At 37.4% G+C, this 18,161-nt stretch overlaps 1 protein-coding gene across 1 annotated transcript; it reads left to right on the top strand.

Annotated features, from left to right (window-relative positions):
- The first annotated feature begins 7,676 nt into the window (after positions 1-7,676).
- Positions 7,677-12,464, top strand: LOC148850066 (heptahelical transmembrane protein 4-like). The gene is made up of 4 exons (XM_088946200.1): positions 7,677-8,054; positions 8,207-8,483; positions 9,090-9,402; positions 11,659-12,464. The coding sequence occupies exons 2-4, from the start codon at positions 8,209-8,211 to the stop codon at positions 12,310-12,312; spliced, it is 1,242 nt and encodes a 413-aa protein (XP_088802326.1). The 5' UTR covers positions 7,677-8,054; positions 8,207-8,208; the 3' UTR covers positions 12,313-12,464.
- The last annotated feature ends 5,697 nt before the right edge of the window (positions 12,465-18,161 follow it).

The following is an 18,161-nucleotide window of genomic DNA, read 5'->3' as shown; positions in this document are numbered from 1 at the left end:
CTGTTTTTTTCAAAAAAAAAAAAAAAAGAAAAACAAAAACTAGGGTTAGATTTTCTTTTGCACGCGGCGTGTTGAAGAGAGAGGAAAAGAGAGAAATCGAAATACTGTGCAGATTTCTCAGTGTGCAGAGTTCATCAAACGGCCGGAACTTTCCGATTCACCTTCCGATCGAGCAGAAATTTGGATAGTAAGTGGATAACTCATTTTTCTTCAATCTGAACGGTCGGATCTTTGACCGGAGCTCTGAATCGCCGGTTATTTGAGGTCGAACAGAAGCAACTTGTAGTTGTTCGGGAAAAGAAAACATTTCGCGGCAGTCTTCATCAATTATTCCGATCAAGGGACATTTGTGGTTCGATTTGGATGAAATTTGGTGGGATTGTTTGCAACTCATAGTCCTACGATCGGAACGGTGGAGATCTGATTTGGAGTAGTGAAGGTCTCCATGTTGTGGCCTGAACTGTAGTCACGTTTGTGAGTTTTTCTGACTGTTATTTTCCCCGCATTTGGTATTCTCGTTTGTATGTTTGAGAATCTGTATTTGCTCTAAGTTTGTGAGCATATTGTGGTGTTTGAGTTGCTGTAATTGTTACCTCAAGTTACTAGTGGAGATTTTTGGTTGGGTCTCTTTGGCCCCGTGGTTTTTACCCTTCACATTGGAGGGGTTTTCCACGTTAAATATCGTGTGTGTCTCTCTTTGCTTGGCTTATGATTGTTTTTGTTGATATCTTGTTTGGAATTGTGATAGTTGAATATCTACAAGTTTTTATTTTGGGGAGAGAAATAGTTTGTGGATAAACTTATTTTCTTCCCAACAAAGTGGTTTCAGAGCCAAGTTATTTGTTTGTGGATTTGTTTGATTGCATGATGGAGCCTAATTATGGTAGAATGATTAGTTTGAATGCCACCAATTACCACAAGTTGAGAGGAAAAATGAAGGATCTGCTATTTGTGAAAAAGTTACATTTACCAGTTTTTTCTACTAAAAAACCTGAAAATAAATCTGATGAAGAATGGGCTTTTGAGCATGAGATGGTTTGTGGCTTTATTCGACAATGGGTAGATGATAATGTTTTGAATCATATTGCTAATGATTCGCATGCCAGAACCTTGTGGGATAAGCTTGAGACTTTGTATGCCTCTAAATCTAGGAACAATAAATTATTTATGTTGAAACAGACTATGAATTTGAGGTACAAGGAAGGTACTCATATTTCTGATCACATAAGTGAATTTCAGGGGTGCTTTGATCAATTGTCCGAAATGGGTATAAAATTTGAAGGTGAAAATTTGGGACTTTGGTTGCTTAATACTCTACCTGACTCTTGGCAAAATTTGCGCGTGACTTTGTCCAGTTCTGCTCCTGGTGGTGTAGTGACCTTGAAATATGTAAAAGCTACTGTTTTGAATGAAGAAGTTAGACGACGAACTCAGCAAGCATCCTCTTCTCAATCAGAGGTTTTGATTACTGAAAACAGGGGGAGAAGCAATGATAGAGACCGAGGACAAGGTAACAGAGGTAAAAGTAAGGTTAGAAGCAAATCAAGGTCTAAGTACAAAAACCTTGAATGCAACTATTGTGGTAAAAAGGGACATATCAAAAGATTTTGTTTTCAGCTGAAGAAAAACAATAAAGGTAACAAAGGTAAGCAACAAAATAAAGATAATGACAATGATGATCGTGTTGCCACCACCACTATAGGTGATCTTGTGATTGTTTGTGATGAGAATTTGATTAATATTGCTTGTGATGAGACAAGTTGGGTTGTTGACAGTGGTGCCTGTTTTAATGTTACATCGAAAAAGGATTTTTTTACATCTTATACTTCAGGTGATTATGAGGTTTTAAAGATGGGTAATAATGGTTTGTCAAAGGTGATTGGCATTGGCACTATTTGTCTAAAAACAAGTAATGAGACTGAATTGATTTTGAAAAATGTCAGACATGCACCAGACATTCATTTGCATCTGATTTCTACTAGTGTTCTTGATGATGATGGTTATGTTAGTACTTTTGGTAATGGACAATGGAAACTCTCGAAAAGTTCTTTGGTTGTGGCACGTGGAAAGAAGTGTTCTGGTCTGTACTGAACCAAGACTTTAGTTTCCATTGATGGTGTGAATGTAGTTAAGTGTGATAACTCATCAGTGTTATGGCACAAAAGACTAAGCCACATCAGTGTGAAGGGACTTGATTGTTTGGCGAGGAAGAATCTACTTTCAGGTTTGAAAGGTGCAAAATTAGAAAAGTGTGCTCATTACTTGGCTGGGAAACAAAATAGAGTATCTTTCAAGAGCCATCCTCCCTCTAGGAAATCAGAGTTGCTTGAGTTGGTGCATTCAGATCTCTGTGGTCCGATGAAGACAAAAACATTTGGTGGTGCATTTTATTTTGTTACTTTTATTGATGATCATTCAAGGAAACTTTGGGTTTATGTCTTGATGAGTAAGACCATGTACTTGGTGTCTTTAAGCAGTTTCAGGCTTCTGTTGAGAGGGAAACAGGAAAGAAACTGAAATGTATTCGCACTGATAATGGTGGTGAATATTGTGGACCATTTGATGAGTACTACAGGCAGCAGGGCATTAGACACTAGAAGACACCCCCTAAGACTCCTCAGCTTAATGGCCTGGCAGAGAGGATGAATAGGATATTGATGGAGAGAGTTAGACGTTTGTTTTCAGAAGCAAAGTTGTCTGGATCTTTTTGGGGAGAAGCTTTATTTACTGCTACACATGTTATTAATTTATCTCCTGTTGTTGCTTTGCAAGCTGATGTTCCTGACAATGTGTGGTACGGAAAAGATGTATCCTATGACCACTTACGTGTCTTTGGCTGTAAAGCATTTATGCATGTGCCAAAAAATGAAAGGTCTAAGTTAGATGTTAAGATAAGACAATGTATCTTCATTGGCTATGGTCACGATGAATTTGGCTATAGATTGTATGATCCAGTTGAAAAGAAGCTTGTAAGAAGTCGTGATGTTATTTTTATGAAGGATCAGACCATTGAGGATATTGATAAGGCAGAAAAATAAGAGTCTTCAAGTATTGATGGATTGGTTGATCTTAATCCAGTTTCTGAGACAGATACGCCCAGTGTAGTTGAGTTTGGTAATCATGATGATGGCCAGAATCATATTCATGATGATTTGGTTGAAGATAATGATGATGATGTTGCTGATGATATTGATGCTTCTACCAGTGGTGCTATTGGTGAACCTGTTGCCCCACTTAGAAGGTATTCTAGACAGCATATTCCCTCTACTCGTTATTCGTCTAATGAATATGTGCTTCTCACTGATGGGGGAGAACATGATTGTTACAAAGAGGCTATGGAGTCTGAGCACAAGAAAGAATGGGTTGCCGCTATGAATGATGAGATGAAATTTTTGGTTGACAACCATACTTATGAGCTGGTCAAGTTGCCTAAGGACAGGAAAGCTTTGCAAAATCGGTGGGTTTACAGGTTAAAGACTGAGGAGAATACTTCTAATCCACGATACAAAGCTAGATTAGTTGTCAAAGGCTATCGTTAGAAAAAGGGAACTGACTTTGAGGAGATTTTCTCGCCTGTTGTCAAAATGTCTTCTATCCGAGTTGTTCTTGGTTTGGCAGCCAGTCTTGATTTAGAGGTTGAGCAGATGGATGTAAAAACTGTTTTCCTTCACGGTGATTTGGAGGAGGAAATTTACATGGAGCAACCAGAAGGTTTCATGGTGAAGGGTAAAGAAGACTATGTCTGCAGATTGAAGAAAAGTCTATATGGGTTGAAACAAGCCCCGAGACAATGATACAAGAAGTTTGAGTTTGTTATGATCTAGTAGGGATTCAAGAAGACAACCTCAGACCATTGTGTTTTTGTGCAAAAGTTTTCTGATAATGACTTCATCATTTTATTGCTTTATGTCGATGACATGTTGATTGTTGGTCATAACTATTCTAGATTTGACAGTTGAAAAATGAGCTTAGTAAGTCTTTTGCAATGAAAGACTTAGGACCAGCAAGACATATACTTGGCATGCAGATTACTTGTGACAGAGAGGCCAAGAAGTTGTGGTTATCTCAAGAGAAGTATATTGAGAAAATACTTCAACGGTTTCATATGGATAAGGCTAAAGTGGTAAGTACACCTCTTGCTTTACACTTTAAGCTTAGTACTAGACAAACTCCTTCTAGTAATAAAGAAAAATGAGAAATGCAACATATTCCTTATGCATCTGCAGTAGGAAGTTTAATGTATGCAATGGTTTGCACAAGGCCTGATATAGCTCATGCAGTTGGTGTTGTTAGTCGTTTTCTATCCAATCCAGGTAGAGAACATTGGACTGCTGTGAAGTGGATATTGAGATATCTCCGGGGTACTTCTAATTTAAAACTCTGTTTTGGAATTGGGAAACCTATTCTTTGTAGTTTTATAGATTCAGACATGGTTGGGGATGTTGATTCTAGAAAGTCTACTTCTGGTTATTTGATTACCTTTGCAGGGGGAGCTGTGGCCTGACAAACTAGGTTGCAGAAGTGTGTTGCATTGTCTACGACTAAGGCTGAGCTCATCGCTATTACTGAAGCATGTAAGGAGTTGCTGTGGATGAAAAAGTTTGTGCATGAACTTGGTTTCACTCAAAAGAGGTATGTCTTATATTGTGATAGTCAGAGTGCTATTCATTTTGGTAAGAATCCAACATTCCATAATAGATCGAAGCATATTGATGTAAGATATCATTGGATTCGAGATGTTTTGAACTCCAAGTTGATTGAACTTGAAAAGATTCACACTGACAAAAATGCTGCTAACATGATGACAAAAGTGTTGCCTCGAGAGAAGCTTGAACTGTGTGCCGAAGCAGCTGGCCTTAAATCTGCATAGTTGCCTTTTTTGAAGTGTCTCCCTTCTCTCATGGGCTAGAGGGGGAGAATTGTTGGGCCCAGCCCATTATGGGATATTGACCCATATTATAGCCCACTCTCCTTCAGCCAACTATTTTTTTTTTCAAAAAAAAAATAAAAAACAAAAACAAAAACTAGGGTTAGATTTTCTTTTGCGCGTGGCGTGTTGAAGAGAGAGAGGAAAAGAGAGAAATCGAATTACTGTGCAGATTTCTCAGTGCGCAGAGTTCATCAAATGGCCAGAACTTTCCGATCCACCGTCTGATCGAGTAGAAATTTGGAAAGTAAGTGGATAACTCATTTTTCTTCATTCTGAACGGTCTGATCTTTGATCGGAGCTTTGAATCGCCGGTTTTTGAGGTCGAACAGAAGCAACTCGTAGTTGTTTGGGAAAAGAAAACATTTCGCGGCAGTCTTCATCAATTATTCTGATCAAGGGTCATTTGTGGTTCGATTTGACTGAAATTTGGTGGGATTGTTTGAAACTCACAGACCTACGATCGGAACGGTGGAGATCTGATTTGGAATAGTGAATGTCTCCATGTTGTGGCCTGAATAGTAGTCGCGTTTGTGAGTTTTTCTGACTGTTATTTTCACCGCTTTTGGTATTCTCGTTTGTATGTTTGAGAATATGTATTTGCTCTAAGTTTGTGAGCATATTGTGGTGTTTGAGTTGCTGTAATTGTTACCTCAAGTTACTAGTGGAGATTTTTTATTGGGTCTCCTTGGCCCCGTGGTTTTTACCCTTCACATTAGAGGGGTTTTCCACGTTAAATATCGTGTGTGTCTCTCTTTGCTTGGCTTATGATTGTTTTTGTTGATATCTTGTTTGGAATTGTGATAGTTGAATATCTACAAGTTTTTATTTTGGGGAGAGAAATAGTTTGTGGATAAACTTAGTTTCTTCCCAACATAGAGTGCATGAAAGTAGAGATGGAATATGTGGACATTGCTTGTACAATTGATTTAACCAAAGTTGTTCTCCCTACCTGTGTGTGTGAGGAATTTAGCTTTCCATGATGCAAGTTTACAATTTATTTTCTCTAGTATTTCACCATGTGGTGCTATAATTCTGCCACAAAAGCTTAGCTTATTTCCCAAATATTTTTCCTGGGCATTTAAATTGGAGCATATGAAAGTAAGATATATATATATATATATATTTTTTTTTTCTTTCTCCCATGAATGCAGCACTTGCTGAAACAAGCACCCCCGATTTTGAGAGGTTTATTTTTTCACCAGACACTTGTTCAAACTTTCCTAGTATTTCTTTCACCTTTCTGACTTGACTAGGTTCAGCTTCGCATACAGCAAAGAGGAGGTATGAAATAGTAGTTCCTCCTCTACATAACTTAAAGCCCTGAATTTCCTTATTTTGTTCAGCTTTAAATAGCAGATTAGAAAAGGACCTGCCTTCCAATATGGAGATAGTGGCAAGAGGAAAACCTTGAAAAGAGACAGAGAGAAAAAAAGCAAATCTTACAGCGGTACGTAGCACACTAGGTTGCAGGAGAGCCCAACAGTAAATGGAAAATGGAAAACGGGAGCTAGCTCACAAAACCTTTCTAACGCTGTCGTTAGGAGAAAGGTTTCAGTTTTTACGTGCAACTGTAGTCCAGGGTAGAAAGGAAAATAGAAAAACCTATTCTAATCTAAGCTGAGAGGAAGTGGCCGGAAAGGATAAAAGCGGAAAATGATCAGTGGTAGTCGTTTTAGAAGAAGAAGAAGAAGAAGAACAGAAAATAGTGAGAACATAGTCCAGGGCGGTTAAGGAATAGTAAGAAAGATCTAACACTATACCAAAGGCAAGACATTTTGCAAAACCACAACCTCCGAAGATGAATATAATCTCAGAGATAACCACAAGCTCCAAGCTGCTCGATCAAATCCTCTCAGAGATGTCCACAACCATAGAAAACCACCTACAACACGCTATACCCCTAGCCTACTCTTAGTCGGATCACACCCGATTTTCTCTATTTGGTATTTATGATTGGTTCAGTTCTATTTATGAACCGATTAATAATCGATTCGGGCTTGCTCCACCTACCACTCTGTCTCGAATCAGACCCGACCCATTTAGCGTTCTATTTGGCAAAGAATCGGAAGAGTAGCATAATTTTTCATTTGACCAAGTCAATAATAAACAGCGTCTAGAGTTTGCCTTTCCTTTTTGTTTTTTTGTTTTAATTTATTCATAATCGAAAAAAATAGAAAAATCGTTCGTTGTATTTTCGTTTTTTCACTTAAAAAAAAAACAAAAGTCAAATAATGAAGAAGATATTTTTATCCAAAGCAGGATTTGTTACATTAGAATCTTGATGACGAGATCTTTCGTGATCGTCGGATTGGTGTCAAGTGGGAATCGGAAACAGCTTATCATAGATTATTCAGGCCCTCCGGCAATTCCGAGTGAAGATCCATCATGGCATCATCGACTGGCTCTTCGAGTCAAGTCATGTTTGGCTCACTCCTACCGAGAAAAAAGAAAAATAAAATTACAAAAATGACCCATCGCTCTCAAATTTCCAACTTACCCGTGCAGAGAGCACATCGGGTCTGCTTCTCAGAAAGAGCGCCTCACACCAACTTCATAGTTCATCGCAGCCGTGCGATGAGAACATCTTCCGTACATGATGTTATCATTCATGGAAAGATGCTCCGAACGCACGGTTACGATGCACTGTGAAGATATTGTGAGGCGCGCTTTGTAACGAGCAGATCAGAACTTTTCAGAGAGTCCCACTCCCCAACGAACAAAACTATCTTCAAGCATCTTCGAATCTCTTCTCGAATACTTCTCTCACGATATTCTAAATTTCTAATTTCTACTTGTTCCTCTCCCACCACCATAAATTACCCAGTAGAAGGAAAAAAGATTAAGAACCAAGGGAGGAAAGTTGAAAGTTTCTGCTACTCACCATTCTCAATTCATCGATGTTTATCGGGTTCTGAATTTTAACAAGTATTAAATACTTATAAGCATTCGTTGGGAGTCAGCTTTTAAACCCAGCTGTCCCTTTTCTTGCATTTGATCATCTCTTTACCGGGTGGTGGGTTCTCTACTGATCACCGCCTAAGAGATTCCAAATTGATTAAATAAATAGAAATCAGAATAATCCGCTTCTGGGCTCCGCTCCCAGGTGGCGTTTCTGCAATTCCAGGTACGTTTTTGTTCGATCGGTTCTTCTGGGTCTTTTATTTTGGGGATGAAGGGTTAGGGATTTTAGGTTCTTCCTCATATTCTATAAATGGACCTTCGCTTCATGATTGTTTTATTTATTTGCTTATTACGACTTTCTTCTCTGGGTTGAAGAAATGGGTAGCGGTTGTAAGGAGTGCGAGAATTTGCCCTTTCCTTCCGAGAAATTTGAGAATGGTCGGTTCGAAGAAGGGAGTCAGATATGTTCCAAGGGAGGGAAAAGGACGAGGTTCTGGAAGAAGGTGAAGTATCAGCTCGTCGAGTACCACTCATTGCCCGAGTATTTGAGGGACAACGAGTTCATTTTGGGTCATTACAGATCTGAATGGCCTCTGAAGCAAGTGCTCTTAAGCATATTTTCTATTCACAACGAGACTCTCAATGTCTGGACGTAAGGATTCCTTCCAAAAAAACACATCCTTTCCTTTTAACTCTTTTATCTGTTATTATGTTGTAATTTGATGCTTGAATTTTCCCCCCCTTTTTTTGTGGTGTGTTGCATTTCGTTCTTTCTCTCTAAAGATGGGTTTTCTTGCGACAACTCATAAATCTTTGAAATCTGTTAGAATTGGGCCAATTGGCAATTGACAAACATATATTGAAGCATAGAAGTTTCAGGGTTTTTTAATCATCTTGAATTTGCGAAAATATGGGTTTGTGTTTACTGATTTGCTCTCTCAATCTTTGTCATTGTTAATTTTAAGGGTTGGATTATAGTCGTTGGCTTTGGTAGTTGAGATGATAGGCAATACATTATTGAAAATGTTTCTTCTTTTCCCTCTTTCTTTAATTTTCCATAGCTGAGCCCACGGGACTCACCACTCATACACCTACTAACTATTCAAACAAAAGATGGTCTTCAACCAAACTAATAACAACTATGCTAGTTGCATGTTTGCTTGTGTTTTAGACTTTAGCAAAAGAAAACATATCTGGTTTGACCTTTTTCAGCTGTGGAAATTTTCTTGTCCTGAAACCCGAATAATAATTGTTTCAGGCACTTGATAGGTTTCTTCCTTTTCCTATCCCTTACAATATATACTGCAATGAAAGTTCCAAAAGTTGTGGATCTCAAGTCCCTGCATCATCTCCCTGATGTGCTGAGAAAAGCTGATCTGCACGAGCTATTGACTTGCCTTCCTTCCATGCCTAACATGCCTGATTTGCAAAAGCTGCGAGATGAGTTCAAAACATCCTTGCCTTCGATGGATATGCTTCCATCATTGTCTGGTTGGCATATTCCGGAACTTCTTGCAAACTGTTTGCCTGAGCGGTTCTCCCACAGCAACCATACTGATCCTTGTGTTCTGGTAATGCCCTTTTCCCTTAGTTTGGATGTTGCAAATGAATATCTCTGTACACTTAATACCAACATCAGACATCATTCTTCATTTCTTTGTTATTTTACTGGTAGAATTGATGTCAACCTTTTTGTTTCTCTCTTTGAATTGATTGAAGAAAAATTAATTCTTCATATCGTTACTTGTTAACCTTTTCTAGAAAATTTCAAGTTATTTTCTGTGCAAGAAAACTAACTAAAAGCAATGTAACTTATATTTTGTGTTGCAATTTCTCAGCTATTCTTGTCCTTCATTTAAGTTAGGATGAATATTCCTCATAGAAGATTTTTGTTTGGAATATCACGAGTGTCATATGTTTTGCAATGAATGTTTTGAGAAATTTGTGTTTCTGCTTAGTTTTTGTTCATTTATCAGCCTTTAAATACTGTTTACTTATTCATTTAGGTTTCATTATAATTGGGTTTGGTTACTCATCCTCTGCTTTACCAATATTTCTTTAGTGGATAAGATGGTTGTATTGAGGAATGAAATAATTATTAACCCTACATGCCATTCCGCCATTAAGGAGCTCACAAACTACTTAATGACTTATTCGCTGAAAACCAAAGCAATGAGCCATTATGTTAGCCACTTCAACTGTTATCAAATGACCCCTAAGTGAAAATTTCAAAATGGAATAAAAAGTTCAATGGAAGTTATTCTCTTGAAGCATTATATCCATACTGGTAGGATTTTAATTCTGTTGAAGCACATGATTTCATCAAGCAATTACTTGCAAGTATTTTATGTTTTACCAAAGAAAAAAGTGATTAAAAGCATATTGAAATTAAAATCCTCTTTTTGGGCATTCACATGCTGAAGGTCCCCTTGCTTATCTTGTGTGGTTGGGATAATTCTTTATTGAGTTGTTAGATGCTGAAATGAAACTTGCTAGAATTTGGCAATAATTGTGCCTTGCCTGTGTATAATAGATACTCAAGCATCTTACACCAGGAGGGCATTTGTCCATACCTTTCAACATAGAAGAGATAATAAAACCCTTTATTTTGTCAACTAGCAAAGTGGTGTTAGCCCCTAATTATCTTGTAGATTAAGGAAATGAGGTTTGTTGCCTGGTAAGGTTTTACTGGCAGAGGCTTTATGCTATCATAAAAAGTCTAATTTGCCTGAGGGTGACGGTCAGATGGTGATGGTTATCCCAAATATTAACTTGTAGATTAAGGAAATGAGGTTTGTTGCCTGGTAAGGTTTTACTGGCAGAGGTTCTATGCTATCATAAAAAGTCTAATTTGCTGAGGGTGACGGTCAGATGGTGATGGTTATCCCAAATATTAACTTTTTGTTACAATGCAAATGACTGGCTGTGTTTGGTTGCAATGCAAATAAATTTGCACTGATGCAAAACCATGGCAGTGCAAATGATTTGAGTATAAATCCTGACCTATTTTTGTTTCAAATTTTAGCTTATTTTGTTTGATTGCAGTACAAATGAAGTAAATTAAGACATGAAGCGGAATAAAGTAAAATCCTAAACAAAATTAAACAAGAATTTGCATTTTTTACATTTGCACTCCCATGCATCTGTACTAGTGGAAATAAATTTGCACTGCAACCAAACACAGCCCTAGTGCTTAAATGATTTTCTCGTATGTGCAAATTGACTAGAGAACTTGTGCTTTTACCCCAGAACCTGTCATTTGTCTTTATTTTCAATTTTCATGTTTCTTACATAATTTTCTTTTAAAAGATGGGAGAAAAGTTTGAATATGGAATTGCTAACTGTATTCAGTGTGAAAAATATATGACTATTTTATCTGTTTATCTTTGATAATCATGCTTTTAATCTCCTGACTTGTTTTTTATAGACTATTCCACCTGTAATTGTTGAATAGTTATTTTTTGCCACTTTTCTTCTTGTGATTATTTTGCAAATTTCAAATTTACTTGGTGGTACCAATGATTGTGTTTGTCTTTGCTTTGCATGGTGCTGCTTTAAGAAAATAAATGATGATCCAGTCTACTAATAATAAGAAATTCCAAAGCTTGCAAAGATGATGCTAACATGGCAATGCATATCAAGTTTCCAGAAAAAAAGAAAAGAAAAGAAAAGAAAATATCAATGCACATCTATTGCTCCTCCAGTCCTCCCTTGCCAAGTGACCAATTTCTCCCACTGAGAGAACATGTTACATTAGCAAACATGATATGTTTTACTTTTCAGAAAAAGAAAGGAGCTAATATTAATCATATTTTGATTAAATGCAGCGTAGCATGAAGGAGGATGTGGTAAATATGATAGCACCCTTGATGGTAAGACCAATCACACGGTGGCCATTCTTTGCTTTTATGGGTGGAGCCATGTTTTGCCTATTAGCCAGCAGCACTTGCCATCTTCTCTCCTGCCACTCTGAGCGCCTCTCTTACATCATGCTCAGGCTTGACTACACTGGCATTGCCGCCCTCATATCAACCTCCTTTTATCCTTCTGTGTACTACTCCTTCATGTGCAACCCTTTCTTCTGCAATCTCTACTTAGGCTTCATTACACTGCTGGGGATCGCCACGGTTGTGGTGTCTCTCCTCCCAGTCTTCCAAAACCCAGAGTACCGCAGCATACGCGCCATGCTCTTCTTTGGCATGGGCATGTCAGGGGTAGCTCCCATAATGCACAAACTAATCCTGTTCAGAAACCAACCAGAGGCCCTCCACACCACAGGTTACGAGATATTGATGGGTGCTTTGTATGGGATTGGGGCCCTGGTGTACGCAACTAGGATTCCCGAGCGGTGGAGGCCAGGGAAATTTGACATTGCTGGTCACAGCCACCAGCTGTTTCATGTGTTGGTCGTGGCTGGAGCATACACTCACTATCGTGCAGGGTTGGTTTATCTCAAGTGGAGGGACCTTGTAGGGTGTTAAAAGAATGAATCAAAGGATTAGGTGGATGGGTGTGTAATGTAAGCAGACATGTTTCTGGATCACCACTCCCCATTAAAACTCGATTTGAATGTATGAGAACATGAAGGAATATTGAGTGATATAGTAGAATCCACCATTTGCTTGATTTCCAATGTGCAATGACCAATAGATTTAATGCCTTTTCATTTCCATGATTATTCCATCCACTTGTAAATTATAAGACCATCCTGAGTGCTGTCCACTCTTGGTTGGTTAAAGCAAACCTAGAGAAAGAACACCTGGAACCTTAACTGTTGGCAAGTGAGGCGCAAGTTGCAACCCCCTAGTTTTTCCAATTGGGTATGCCTATTTGGAAAAACTATTGCCGAGTTGCCTTTCTGTGTCCAGCGGTTTTGGGTTTTCAGACTAGTCTGTAGCCATCCAGCAATAAAAAGATACTACATTAGCATTTTGAATTTCGGCTTTAGTCAATGGGCTTTCTACCGTTTGTGACTAAGAATCTGGTTGAACCGAATACAAGGACAAAAAATACATCAAACCCACTTTCAAGCGATTTCATTCCAACTCCATCTTCTTCCTCTCCTCCGCTGACCCCTAACTCAAAAACATCCCACATTCCACCGGCCATTTCACTATACATTGGCGTTTGTGCATGCAAAATCCACCAGCGGCGGTCCGGTGGTAAGCGGCGATTATTATTCATCTTCTTCCTCCCATTACTATTCCTCCTCTCCTTCCACAGTATGCAAACTCTTATGCAAGTTCAGTTCCATTGCTTCTGATTTTATCAATGTTCTTATTACCCCCCCCCCCCTCTCTCTCTCTCTCACGCCCTGATTTATGGCTGCATCTCTTTCTAGTAACTTCAGATGAAAAATAACATGAAGAGGATTTGTTTCCTCTTAACTTTGAATTTTCCCCGTTGATTTTATTGCTTTAAGGAAAATAGAACAAAATCATCTATTTATCTCAAAAGAAGCTACTCCAATATATAACATTGGTAGGAAATTTCCCCCACCTAAAACAAATCCGCATATCCAATATTTTAAAACAATTTGTTCCTCTCTCTCTGTGTCAATTCCTTCTGATCTTTTATTTTCACAAGCCAAAAACTGGTCTAAATAGTCTCCTCGATTCTTAAAACAATGTGCAGATGCTGGCAACATAGAAGCTTGTTATACCCTCGTCTGTGGGATATGGGATGTTTCTGGGTTAGGGTTCAAAGAAGATTGGAAGAAGAGGAAGGAGAGGAGGAAGAAGAATATTCTCCGCTTACTGCAAGACCGTCATAGGTGGATTTCGTGTCCATGAACACCGGTGTATAGTGAGATCACCGGTGGGATGTGGGATGCTTTTGGGTTAGGGCTTGACAGAGGAGAGGAGGAAGGAGTTCGAATAGATTTAATGTATTTTTGTCCTTTTGTATCCGATTCAACCGGATTCCAGTTGCAAATGGTAGAATGTCTGTTAACTAAAGTAAAATTTAAAATCTGACATACTTCATGGTAAACCAAACCTACAGGACCACTGAATGCCAACTCCCATTTAGGCGGTGTTCAGTGCTGTAGAAATTTTGTGGATTGCCTGGTTCATCCAAGGGTGTGGCACGTTCTGAAACAATCTACTGACTGTTGAAATCCATGACATTAACATATCACAGTTTTCCTTCAATGACAAAATAGTGTGGATTCATTCAGACAACAGTTTTTACCAAAAAAAAGAAAATCAGACAACAGTGAGGTAGATTCAACCACCATAAAAGAGAAACAGAAGTTTATTTCTTTTTTGGGGGTTAAAATTACTTAAAAACTTTTCCTCTACTTTCTGTTTTTTGGTAAAATTACTTACTTACTAACTCTTTTTTTTCTAATTTTCGGTTCCTCCTTTTTTTTATCAAGGGTTATTATCTAAAACTCCCCTCTTCACTTTTTTTCAAAACCGCTAGAGACTCCTTACCAGAGATTTATGGTTTACAGATAAACAATTTTTATAAGGGAAAATTCCTGATCAGTACCTTGTATTTTGGCTCGAGTGACAATTTGGTCCCCGAACTTTAAAATGCGACAATTCAGTATTCAAACTTTTAAAATGCGACAATCCAGTATCCGAACTTTTAAAATGTGATAATGTAGTACCTGTTGTTAACCAGTTTGTTAATCAGTTGTTAAGTGACATTTGAAAAGTCAAAAATGCTCTAAGAATGCCATCTAATTCTCTTTATCAACCATCCAAACATTGACAATAAAATGAAGTCCCAAATTCTAGATTCTTTTAAATAGTCACCAACTTTTTTGAATAGAAGATGTTAGGATTTGTGACTATTCATTTTTTTTGCCAACGTTTGGATGGTTGAGAAAGAGAATTAGATGGCATTTGAAGGGCATTTTTTACTTTTCAAATGTCACTTTACCGCTGAATAATGGATTGGTTAACGGCAGGTACTAGATTGTCACATTTTGAAAGTTTGGGTACTGGATTATCGTATTTTAAAATTCGACGACCAAATTATCACTCGAGCCAAAGTACAGGGTACTGATCGAGAATTTTCCTTTTTTATAAATTGCCCCCCTGTGAGAGATTTATTATTAGCTTTCTAGGAACTCACAGAGTCACACCCACATATCCACAAGTGGTCATGCCATCGAGACGCTTAATCAAATGCCTCCATTCTCGCTTCAACAGTTGAACATCATCAACTCCTTCTCTCCTTCAATGTTTGTGCCCAAACTTCAACATCCTGTAAATTCTCGCATCCATATTTTTGGAATCGTTGAGGCTGAACCCAAAAGTAAGCAGAATGGTTTCAAAGATCAGAAGCCCACAAGGTACTTAATGGACTTGCCTATCTTGTCAGCCTCAGCCCTCTGTCGTAGCTCCTCCATGATTCATTGTCAAGGTTTATCTTCATCGTCTCCTTACCTCACTTTAACATCAAAATCCTTAAGCAATTCTTATCCAAAAGGAATGCATTTCATCGACTCGCTACTCGTCCGACGGCATTGGACAAGCTGTTTTATATCGGTGATCGATTAAGGTTAACTAGAAAAATCCATAAGATGGTGCTTTCACTTTAGACATGTTTTCTTTTCAGAAATCTATTATACCAGAAAGACACGAAGCTCGAAAGGCTTTAATCAATCAAAACTCTCATGAATTTTGATGAAACCCACCTGATTCATTATAGGTTCTTTCAATATCATGTCTTTCTGCCATCTTTGTCTAACCCTTTTCGTTTTACATGTCTGATTTTGCTTTTTACTTTGTTTTCTATTCTAAACAATTGTTTAACAAAGGAAGAAGGCTAATTGGGTCATAAAAAATAATTAATGTTCCAACTGTACAATTTTTGTTAATTATTACTAACAATGAACTGATGGAAGGTAAGTTTTATATAACAAAAGTTTTCTGAGAGGGGGTCCATGGATATTTTGAAAAATTAGGGTAAGTATAAAAGAAATGAGAAAAAGTGAGTGGAGTTTTAGATTAAAAAGGAAAACCTTCTATCAACCTAAAGGTGCATTCTTTCATTTTTCTCGCTGACGGTGACAACGGTTAGAATGGTGAGTAATGAATGACATCAAACCCTACATAAGAAATGATTTGCCAGCCGACCTTCATCACTCATCAGCCCAACAAAAGTCTCAAGGAGCAATCCAAAGGCACTCCAAATCCTCTCTACAGAACTGGAGAATACTGGGCCAATCAAGATATGCGAAGTCAGTCTCATACAAGAAAATTTTTTATACCCACTTCAATTTTGAAATAGGTAGGACAGGCTGTTGTAGCAGATTTCTATTGATCCGGTATAGAAAATTTTCTATACCAAGGTACAAAGGATGTGAACTCATATAGGAATAGGAGTGCAATTGGGTACCCGATTTTAATATTTTATACTGCATGGTGCCCAGGTTTCCGGGCCCGGGCCATTCAATTTTTGATAAAAACGCAAATCCGAACCCACCCAAATTGCACCCCCTGATTTTCCGCGCCAAACTTGCATTTAACAAGCAATGTAACCAATCACCAGTGAATATATTAGTATTCAATGCAGTCCCATATGCACGTAACACTGACGTGGTTGGTGTGCGTTTGGTTATGTTTTCCAGGCTCGGACCATTCAAATTTTGACAAAATCACCCAATCCAAGCCCACGCAAGTTGCACCCCTATTGCAGTGGGCCAAACGGCATTTAACAAAGTGTAACCAATTTCTAGTACTTCATTCAGCTCCTTATGTATGATACACTGGCATGTTCCTATAGTACAAGCTGTGTTTGCAGCATATACCGTCGTACCGAGTCCATTTTAAGAACTAATGTGCTATTACAGTATTATGCTTTGGGGAGTTTGGCTGTTTTCCAACATTAAACATTTGCTAAGTTGCAATAATTCCCATGAAAATGATAACCACAGGAAACGATTTTAATTTCGGTGTTTTATGAATTAGATGAATCGTCGATATGTTTTCCCATGTTAATTGATTCTCTTTTTCTTTGAAGTGAGTCCCACACATGATATCGACACAAAAGACAACCACAATAGTGATAACAGTTTGTCTGCTAATTAATCGCCTGTTCGGCTCTTCAGCCTACAAAGTCAAAACAAGAGGGATGGGAGAAAAAGAAAAGAAAAAGAAAACACCTTAAAAATAAATAATTAAAAGAATATTATAAAAAAATAGATATTTATAACGATATAATTAAAAAGGAAAACTCGGTTGTAGGTATAACAGTGTAGCACAGAGATGACCAATTTTCCACCAATATGTGGCTTGTCACATGGCCATTGAATTATCCAACATGTTAAGAATGAACAAATGAGGGTTTTGGTCATCCTCCCAACAATAACCGAGTCAACAGACAAAATTTGAGAATATTCTGCTTTGGGATAACTGGATTTAGTGATTTTGAATGGATAAAACCACCTAATAAGTCCAGAGATTATAACATCATAAGACCAATTATCAAAATTCAGCCTCGTCACCATATATAATTTAAAATGTATAAGAAAATAATTAAATGTAATATATTGAATTTGATCACAAAAAATTGGTTTTATCGGATTGTCCATGGCATGCATCAACCATCAACCCAACCTTTTCTTTGCATTAAATTTTGTTTGGCTAACTAATTGAATCCAAAGTTTGGAACTGTTTGAAATTTGATTTTGCAACAAATAATTTTATTAATATGAGATGAAAATAAATAATTTACCCCCCACCTTCATATTATTTTTAAGGATAACTAACAAATGAAACTATTTTTTCATCTAGGTGGCACAGTCAAATAGGTCAGCTTGGGATGCCAAAATTAAATAATAAAAATTTTTAAATATATAAAAACATAAAATAAGTAGAAAAATATATAAATTTTCTTAAAAAAATACTTTTAGATACATCTCTAATATTATTTACCCAGCATATTAAACTAAGGAAAGTGTGATAAATAAGAATTATATTTACTAATAATAAAAATTGAATATAAAAATGAAACTAATTTCTAGCCCACCCCATTGATCAGGACAAGCGGTCTTATGGTTCAATTGGTTAGACCACCATGTTGACATACAAAAAGAAAGTCATAAATTTTGTAGAAAAATTGGTCATTTCTCTATTATTATATATTAATAATAAAAATGATAAAAATTTTGTCAGACCCAAACTATTACAAATGATAAAAATGGCGCATTGATCAGCTCAAAGTGGTTTGGATTGAAAATAGCCTCAAAAGTGTGTTCATGTTGAGAACATTTATATAAACTATTACAAATGGTAAGTTTTGATTTTTGAAGCTCTATGGGTCGAAAGACAACAAATTCATCACAACGCTATGTGTTGATTACTTTACTTTA

The sequence above is a fragment of the Nelumbo lutea genome, chromosome 5 (assembly GCF_056320005.1).
Source record: "Nelumbo lutea isolate HS-2025 chromosome 5, American lotus-T2T, whole genome shotgun sequence".
Lineage (NCBI taxonomy): Eukaryota > Viridiplantae > Streptophyta > Magnoliopsida > Proteales > Nelumbonaceae > Nelumbo > Nelumbo lutea.
The sequence above is the reverse complement of the archived record's forward strand: the minus strand, read 5'-3'. Positions and strand labels throughout refer to the sequence as shown.

What these genes read in the sequence shown, in the direction of transcription:
- LOC148850066 (XM_088946200.1), top strand. Translation starts at nt 8,209, where the DNA reads ATGGGTAGCGGTTGTAAGGAGTGCGAGAATTTGCCCTTTCCTTCCGAG. An exon ending in GAGACTCTCAATGTCTGGAC is followed by an intron (nt 8,484 to 9,089) that starts GTAAGGATTCCT and finishes TAATTGTTTCAG; the next exon opens with GCACTTGATAGGTTTCTTCC. An exon ending in ATACTGATCCTTGTGTTCTG is followed by an intron (nt 9,403 to 11,658) that starts GTAATGCCCTTT and finishes GATTAAATGCAG; the next exon opens with CGTAGCATGAAGGAGGATGT.